General features: G+C 37.4%; 1 protein-coding gene across 1 annotated transcript; it reads left to right on the top strand.

Annotated features, from left to right (window-relative positions):
• The first annotated feature begins 5,150 nt into the window (after positions 1 to 5,150).
• LOC141484664 (uncharacterized) lies at positions 5,151 to 6,462 on the top strand. Its single transcript, XM_074179787.1, has 2 exons — positions 5,151 to 5,434; positions 5,497 to 6,462. The coding sequence occupies exons 1-2, from the start codon at positions 5,280 to 5,282 to the stop codon at positions 6,200 to 6,202; spliced, it is 861 nt and encodes a 286-aa protein (XP_074035888.1). The 5' UTR covers positions 5,151 to 5,279; the 3' UTR covers positions 6,203 to 6,462.
• The last annotated feature ends 3,576 nt before the right edge of the window (positions 6,463 to 10,038 follow it).

The following is a 10,038-nucleotide window of genomic DNA, read 5'->3' as shown; positions in this document are numbered from 1 at the left end:
CGTGCCGGCAACTCGCATCAAATTGGGAGATGGGCTTGGCTGTGACGTCAGGCATCTCTAGCGGATGCATCGATGTGTCCTTACCTACCCTCACTCTCTACGGTGATGCGCAGGCGACGTGGATTATGGTATTTAAGAAGCGGGCGAGTGTTGGTTATGTCAGTTTCCATCGAGTGAGTTAGTGAGAACATATCATAGAAAATGTATTCTTGTGAATGTGGTAAATCTTTTACCCGTAGTGACAACCTTCGTCGTCATCAGCTCCAGAGTTGCCAAGGAGGGCCATCAGTGAAACGAGTGAGATTAGATGACGCTGCAGCACCTATGTACACATGTAATTGTTGTAATGTGATGATTCCATTGACTCAAGTGAATTCTCACAATAGAACTCTACAACATAAGAATAATACATGTGTTCAATTCAGTGATGGTGTTCAAATTATAAAGAGCGCCTTCAAACGTCGGATTGCGACATACAGGGTGCAGAGTTCCATTGTTTCCACCGATTACATGTTATTCTTTAATGAAATCAGGCAGAAAGTTATAGAATTATTGGAATCGGCCATCAGGGTTCACAAAATCATCAAAGTGAATATGGAAGTATTTGGGAGTTATATTCTACAAACACAAGACCTGAAGGAAACCAAATCATTTAATTCACAGAATAGAACAGTTGATCAATCTACTGATTTGAATTCCTTATTTGATGGATTTCGAAATGGGATTATCGCTCAAACTACAGAATTCCAGGAACGTGATTCAGGTAAACATTTCTACCAAGTTTTAATTGGATGGATTAGTAATATTGTTCTGTATTTAAGGTTGGACTTGTGAAAAAATCATGTTTCTGGAGTTGAACATTAATAAATACAGCCCGCTCAGTGGATGTTCATATGTGAAGCTGCCTGAATGTATTGAGCGTAGGAAGGCCGTGGTTAATGTCCGTAATGAAGATCAGCATTGTTTTGCATGGGCTATCACTTCAGCACTACATCCTGCAATCGATAGAACATCAGAAGTTTCATCGTATCCACATTTCAGTACAGTCATAGATGTAACAGGTATGAATTTTCCGGTAAAGTTGAAAGATATTGTGAAATTTGAAGACAAGAATGATATTTCAGTTAATGTGTACGGTTTAGAAAGTAAATTCGAGAAGGGTAAAATAATGTATGAAATAATTGGACCATTACGTTACTCTCAGAGAAGACTTAGAAGACATGTCAATTTGTTACTTATCACAGATGATTTCGGTAATAATCATTATTGTTGGATCAAAGATCTTTCAAGATTAGTTTCAAGCCAATTATCGGCTCATGAACATAAGAAATATTTTTGTGATGGCTGTTTATTATATTTTTCTAATGAACAATTACTATTACGTCATAAGATAAATGATTGTAATCACTTGAGTACTACAACACCATCAACCAATTTCAAAGTCAATAAATATGGGAAAACGGTACCTGAAAATATACTAACTTTTGAAAACTTTGAGAAACAAATGAAGGTACCATTTGTAGTGTATGCAGATTTTGAATCAGTACTGAAGCCGATTCAAACCACTAAACCAAATCCTGAATACTCGTATTCGATCAAGACATTCAAACATGAGCCTTATTCATTTGCTTATTTGATTAAATGTTCATACAATGATGATTTATCAAAATTTGTTTCGTATAGGGGTGTGGATGCAGCCCAAAAATTCGTTAGCAAAATCGAAGATGATTTGAAAAATATTTATGAAAATCATCTCAGGTTTCCTATTCCTATGGATGTACAAACTCCTGAGGAAGAGGAACAGTTTGCTTCTGCCACAAATTGTGGCATTTGTTCCAAACAATTTAATGATGGCGAAGTCAAAGTGAGGGATCATTGTCACCTCACAGAAAAAAAAGGTCCCCTGCTGCTCATTCATCTTGTAATTTGAATTTTAAATTGCCAAATTTCATTCCTATAATTTTTCACAATCTCAGTGGATATGATTGTCATTTATTCATAAAGGAATTGTATAAAAACAAAGATAAAGTGGATGTCATCCCACAAACTAATGAAAAATATATATCTTTCACAAAACATCTCTTTACACACTCCTATACGGATAAAGATGGTAGGGTGAAGAAGAATTATTTGAAAATGAGATTCATTGATAGTTTCAGATTCATGCCTAGTTCTTTGGAGAATTTAGGTGCAAATTTAACATCTGATCAGTGTATCGAGATGCGCAAACATTTCCCACAAATTGAAAATTTCAATTTGATGAGAAAGAAAGGTGTATTTCCCTATAGTTTTGTTGATGACATCGAAAAACTGAATCATCCAAGACTTCCAACCAAAAATCAATTTTATGATAAACTCAATTGTGAACATATATCAGATAATGATTATGGGAGAGCTCAACTTGTTTGGAATTTATTCGAATGTCAGGATTTGGGTGAATACTCTGATTTATATTTAAAGTCAGATGTGTTACTATTATGTGACATTTTTGAAAACTTTAGAAATATATCTGTTGATAAATATAAATTGGATCCGGCACAATACTTCACTGCACCCGGATTATCGTGGGATGCCATGTTGAAATATACTAATATTGAATTGGAATTACTAACTGATATTGATATGGTTCACTTCTTTCAAAAAGGTATTCGTGGTGGAATAAGTCAATGTAGTGAAAGGAAACATAAAGCAAACAATACATTTTTACCGGATTATAATCCAAATGAACCATCTTCATTCATTTCATATTTGGATGCAACAAATCTATATGGTCACAGCATGTCGCAACCATTACCAACAGGTGAATTTTCATGGTTAGCACCTCATGAAATTCTCAATCTTGATATAATGAATGTGGATATCGATAGTCCTTATGGATATGTATTGGAAGTGGATATACATTATCCCCAAGAACTTCATGATAAACATTCCGATTTACCATTCTTAGTTGAACGTTTGATACCTCCATATGCAAAATCGAAAGTTCCCAAATTAATTCCAAATTTAAACGACAAAAGAAAATATATTGTTCACTATAGAAACTTACAGCAAGCTGTCAATCATGGTTTGATAGTGATGAACACACATAGAGTATTGAGGTTTAAGCAATCATGTTGGATGAAGCCTTATATAGATTTGAATACTGAAATGCGTAATAGGTCTAATAACAAATCTGAAAAAGATTTCTACAAACTAATGAATAATGCAGTCTATGGAAAAACAATGGAAAACGTAGACAATAGAATTGATGTTAGACTCATTACACATTGGGAAAATATAAAAAGAACTATAGGTGCTAGTTGTCTCATATCTCGACCAAATTTTAAAAAATGCTCTATTTTTACAGAAAATTTTGTTGCCATTCAATTGGCTAGAGTAAAAGTTCATTATGATAAACCACTATATTTAGGATTTTCCATTCTAGAATTATCTAAAACAGTTATGTATGATTTTTTCTATGGATGTATCAAACAAGAGTTTGGAGAAGATGCGTCCTTACTCTACACTGATACCGACTCCCTTATTCTCAAAGTAAATACAGACAATTTCTATGAATTTATCAAAAATAATATAAATAAGTTCGATACATCTAATTATAAAATAGGAAACCAATTCAATATTCCAGTGACAAAGTCAGTTCTGGGTAATTTCAAAGATGAATTCCCAAATGATCCAATAATCAGCTTTTACGGTACAGGTGCTAAAGCGTATTACGTGAAATCTGTTGATGGTGAACTGAAGAAGGCCAAAGGTGTGAAACGATCTGTTATAAAGAATGAATTGACATGTGAAGACTATGAAAAAATCATTGAAGAGGGAGGTATGATATTCAGGAAGATGAACTCGTTCAGAAGCGTATTGCATGATATTTACACTGAATTGAAAAATAAAGTCGCTTTATCGTATCATGACGACAAGAGATTCATCATTCCGAATACCACTCGAACTCTTCCATGGGGTCATAGCGATATAGAATTTTATCGAAATGATCCTAATGATAACATTCGTTGGGTGTCTGAAATCGTTCATTCTTTTTCTCAAGAGAGCGCCTTAGACCAACTAATCAATTTGTTGACTGTAGAGATGAATAATTGAATTATAATTCGAAGTATTATTGCTTATTCCTTCAAACCGGAACATTCTTATTTGTGATTATTTGTGATTATTGTATTATGTATTGTATATGTATCACTTTTACCAAGTTACTTAGATGAATAAAAAATGATAAAAATATTATTTGTTTCATTTCTATTTTCCTAACCAATTACTGTAAAGTATATAGCATAATGTAAATGAAAGAAATATCAGTTTGAAAAGAATCATCGTAGAGTGCACAATGTCTAAAACAATCGATAAGTTTGGTAGAAAAAGAAAATTGGGTGGTAATGTCATTCGAGGTCCTCCCGGGATTGGTTTTAAATTAACAAAAGATGGTCATTATGACATGCAAAGAAAAATATTGAAAAATATAAGCGAACCAATTGACAAGAGTGATTGTGTAACTGTATCATATCTTGAGGGGAAATTAACGGAACAAAGGAGGTTATACTTCTAGCCCTACAAGCTGCAATACAATCCACAATAGGTAATATTGCTCGCGATGCCCGTCAAGCATTTGACGATAAAATTGCAGAGGCTCGGATAACTTTCACTCGTAAATTTGACAAACTTACAAATGATGTGGACATAAAAATGTCTGACATAACAGCGTCTACAAATAAAAAATTTGATGCTATGTCAAACATAACAGGGACTACAATGAAAAAGTATGATGTACTAGAAGAGAGAGTTGAAGTTTTGGAGAAAAGCCATAAAGTCAGGCCATCAGGTGGACTGGGATATCCAGGACTGGACATTGATCCAAATGTTAGAATAATAGAACCAAAACCAAAACCAACAGATGACGTATTAATTGAACCAACATGGTGAATTTACTCCCGCGTTAGGTTAGATTAGATTAATACATACAGTAGGTTAGGGTCATAGGTGTTAGGTTAGGTTAGGTTTCACGGCGCGCGAAGCGCGCGGGTGGGGGTGGGGGGCGGCGGGGCCGCGCGTAGCGCGGCCCCGCCGCCCCCCACCCCCCCCCCCCCCCCCCCCTCCTCCCCCCGGGGTGGTGGTGGCCCCATTACGCTCGCGCGCGGCGCGCGAAGCGCGCCGGCGCGAGCGTAGCGAATTGGGGCGTAAGCCGCGCGGAGCGCGGCCCGCTTTCTTCCCACCATTGCTCACCCCGCCCACTTCCTACCATTTCTCGCCCCACCATATTCCAACCATTGCGCATGCACGCCCCCACCTCATTCCCTCCACTCCCAATGATGTTGATACCCCGAGGAGCACGTTCTTCTACATTCAGTACGACAACTCCAGTCATCCAGAGCAGTCCAGCCATACTCAACCAGAAGCAGTGTACTATACGACGAGGAGCTAAGTTTGAGTAAGTTAACAATGTACTTTAATTTTTACATCTACTAACTTTGTATTATTTTACATTTTTAGAATGGCATCCAACACTCAGGAATTAAATAACGCTGTGGCATCCATCATGCCTATGACAGAGCAGGAGAAGGCATCCACTTCGCGAGTTAGGTGCAGATCCACCAGCCCTGACTTATTCGAGGAGGAGGAGGAAGTCAGGCCTGTAAAGAAGGTTTGCCAACGACCTGCAGCGAAGGTTGGTCCTATTTCTAAGTACCGAGCTACTTGCAATAGGACTAATCCTTATGCAGGTAGTTGGTCGACCGCTCCAAACAGCTTAAGGCCCTCCACACCACCCGCAGCAGTAGTGGAACAACCTAGGGCGCCTTCTCCGGAGGAGCCACCAGTTGTATTGTCCCCATCGGAGGAGGCTCCCATCGTATTCACTCCGTCGGTGGTGCCGCTTTCGCCGATGCTGGCAACACCGGTGACGAATCCTGAAGTGTTAGTGCCACAAGTGCGACAGCCTATCGGAGAGGTTAGTGAAATGTTGGACAGTTTTCTACAGAGATGTAAGGAAGCAGAACATGCTTCTCGAGCTAGTGAGGCCGCGTTGGTTAAAAGGAAGCGCGAAATGGCTGAAATTGTTAACCGACGGAGGGAAGCAGAAAAAGTAATAGCCGAACTAGATCGGAAGTATGCATCTCTGGAGAAAAAGTGTGAAGCAGATACCTCTTCGATAGAGACTTATAAAAAGTTAGTGACTTTTATAAAAACTTTCCCATAGATTAAGTGTAAGTGTAGTAAGATTAGTTTTAGGTTAGTTAGGAATATTTAATTAAGATAGTTTTAAGTTTATGTTTGTAATTTTAGGAAATAAAAATAAAATAAAAAAAAAAAAAGAAGTGAAATTAAGGGTGTACATTGTTTTGGTTTGGTACACATTGAACAATGCGATGGTTGGAGCATTTTTCTTCACTTCGTCTCATTATTATTTCCTTTTTTTATTTCAATTACAAGTTCTTCTATGCAAATACCTCACATCAATTTTTGTGTTCTCTAATCTATTGTAAATAATCTCTTGGAAGAAAATATGTTTCATAATGAAATCAATAAGTATATTTCATATAATTCATATATATATAGTATTTTCAATTTTCTCTTTCATGGAATATAGCTCATGTCATTTTTGAAATTCATTCCCACTTAATCCCCTCTCCTCCCCACTCCTCCCCCACTCCCTTTCAAAAGTATAAAAGTAGGAATTATCTGTTGGAATATTCAGTTGATCAGCCACCTTCAACATGGAACCTGATTCAACTACTGAGCCGTACAGTGACCCAGCGCATCAACATCCTTACTGGGCTTCTATCCATGAAGGTTTCGTTACCTCCACGACGGCACCTCACTCGATGGATTATGATGACATAATTTATGATGATCGGATACAAGTGCTTCACGTTACTGGAACCGATCAAGCGGACCTGTCTGATGGGGATTATCCAGATCCCTATGATTGGCGGAATGATTACGAATGGGATACACAGTCCGGAAACACAGACGACGACGACAGCGATGACGATGATGACGGTGACGCTGACAATGAGTCCGATGATAGTCCTCCACCATCCCCTATCCTGATTGATGAAGTCCTGAATTCAGACGATGATATGTAATCGTTTCCTCATTTCTCCCATCCTTTCTATTCCTTTCCTTTCCTTCCACGGAGTACACACTTTTTGGTTGGTGTACACGAGGCACTGCGAGGTTGGGGCAGTGTCTTTTTCCCTCTCCCTTATTAGTTTTTTTTATAATAATCACTCAGAGTTTCTCATAATAATAATCACTTAGAATTTCAAGAAAATTGTCATTCTTATTGCTTTCGAATTTCAAACACTGAATTGTTCTACATTTACACTTCACCCCCTCCTTTTTTTTCCAATATAAATAAAGCATCAATCCCAGTTCTATATCATTCTTCCACAATGTCGAGTGCTGATTCCACCACCGAACCGATGAGTGTACCAGAGTGTTCTATGACGAGTACAGGCCCCATCCAGGTACATGGAATAGATTCAACGTTCGATCATTTCAGTACAAATTTTGCACAAATGCTGCAACGTATCTATGATCTACCTGATGATTTCCCGGCACGTATGGAAGAAGGTATGCAAGAGGAAGTAGAGGCAGAGTTAGAGATGGATGTCAATGAGTTAGACGATCTAGAGGATAACGAGCTAGATAATTATGCTAATGATGATTCCATTAGTATATCGTCTGATTCAGATGATTATGAGGATGACATCATCAGTATATCATCAGATACAGATGATGATACAATCATCATTGTTTCTGATGATGATGAGGAGCGTTAGTCCATACCATTGCATGGATTAATAAAAAAAACAGCCCTTTTCAGGGCTACAATTGAAGACTGAAACAATAAAAAAAAATAGCTCTTTTCAGAGCTATCATTATACTTTCAAACAGAAACAGGTTCATACCATTGTTAACATTATAGTCTCAAACAAAATGTATGTATGTAAAAGTATTCATCATTATATGCATACAATGATTGACAAAATGCCAACTTCAACTTTCATTTAAAGTAGTACTCATCATATGCATAGATATTCAATGACTATCAAATTCCAAATATCGACTTTTCAGTCAAAGTAGTAATTTATTTGTCATATAATGTATAGATATTCAAAGACTAACAAATTACTTAGACTTTTATTAGTCAAAGTATTCATTTGTCATATAATCTATGAATACTAATACAACTAACTACTGTTTGTGTGAATAATGTAGCCCTGAAAAGGGCTGTTGTTTTTTTTTGACCAGTAGGTCCACGGTTATTGTGCCACAGGTTGGACATTATTACATATAATACATGTAGATACTCGGGTGAAGTTTGTTAGTGGCCTCTCGCAAGCTTCACACCAATTCTGTCCCATTTCCATAATTGAGACAGTGTTGTGGGTGTTGACATGGCATACCACCCTCCATTATTGTTTCTATGCGAATAAAACCGAAAGCAGCACCAACATAGTTTTTTGTTCTCTCCATCTATTGTGCTGATCAATACGTATGCATCCATTGCACAATACAAATCCAAGGGATCTTCCAGTGTCTCACTGACATTGAGCGTTCGCATACCGATCCTCAAAGCACCATCGCCTTCAGTTGTGTCAGCTTCTATCCCTTCATCATCTCCTTCTTCATCCATGACCCTCTCAAACTCCATCACGTCATCATCTTCGTCGCTTTGGTTGGCCTCGTTTTCAACTTCGTCTATCTCATCTTCATCGACTCCAACATCTTCTGCTTCAACTATCACTTCCTCTAGCGGAACATTGACATCCTCATCATCTGATTCGTCTATCCAATTGTTTTCATCAACAGCAGATATTCTATTTAATGCAGCATTTATTTTTGCAGAATTCATCTTGTTGTTGTTTGCTCACAGTTGTAGAGAGTGAATGAATGAACTCTAGGTTTGCAAGTCGACTTATATAGGAGGTGATGCGACTCCCACTTGACTCGTTTAGAGTGGAATAGTAGGAGAAGTTATCCCACTATACTTTCACATGATGTTGATTTGTATAAATAGAGATCGTAGGTGTAGGAGAGAGCATTCAGAGTTTCTGTAAGTCATCTCTTAATATTTCTAATCGAATTAGTAAAATGCCGTTTCCAAAAGAGTGGAATGAAAAACCAAAAGTGTGTGTCTACCCAATGATGATTGCAGGGGCTATTGTGTGCTACTTTTGTCAAATAAGTAGACCTAAGGATTCAATCAATCCATGTACTGGTATGTGTAGTGATTGCGTGTTGCGGATTCAACTATCGCCTCCTTCTCATCCACCGAAGCGAACAAAATCGGATTATCGTCAACAACAGTTACAGTGTCTGAAGTGTTCCGAACCTATAATATTTAACAATATAGGTATCTGTAGAAATATTTGCGGTACCTGTGCTGCCGTTCCAACTCCACTGCAACGTTGTTTGCGTTGTGATACATATTCCATGAATTGTTGGAATCATGTATGCAATGCATGTAGAAGTACTTGGGATCTGTGTGAGAAGGTTGGTCAACTCTACCCCAATAGGAGAATCCATTTTTTTCAATGTTGGTGTTTGACGCACGAGCAACAACTATTGAGGAATAGAGTCAAAGAACGTTCCACATCCACAGAGACATATTAACATTTTTCATTTTATATTTTTTATTATCGTTATTGTCCTCTATTATTAATAAATATATATATATATTTTGAATTTATTTGTATTATTTTCTAACATTTAAAAATACATGCATGCAACACAAAGTTTTCCTCTTGAATGACAAAGATTGTTACATGCGTGAATAGTTTAGTGAGAGAGCGCATGTGCCAGTTGATGAAAGAGCGCATGCGCTAGTTTATTTTCTTCTATAAATGGTGAGGTCTCAGTAACATCATCACCTTTCCTATCCACATTCTATTGCTATCACATATCATTCCTCAGACCTTAATAATCATGAGCTCTATGCCGCTATTGATTGCTGAAGATGGTTCACCACTTATTGATATCGATCAGACTGATTTTGAAAATATTCCAGTATTACATTTATCCAGT

Source organism: Leptinotarsa decemlineata, unplaced genomic scaffold (genome assembly GCF_025532065.1).
Source record: "Leptinotarsa decemlineata unplaced genomic scaffold, Ldec_3_MD MMD2_tig00026282_RagTag_RagTag, whole genome shotgun sequence".
NCBI classification, from domain to species: domain Eukaryota; kingdom Metazoa; phylum Arthropoda; class Insecta; order Coleoptera; family Chrysomelidae; genus Leptinotarsa; species Leptinotarsa decemlineata.
The sequence above is the reverse complement of the archived record's forward strand: the minus strand, read 5'-3'. Positions and strand labels throughout refer to the sequence as shown.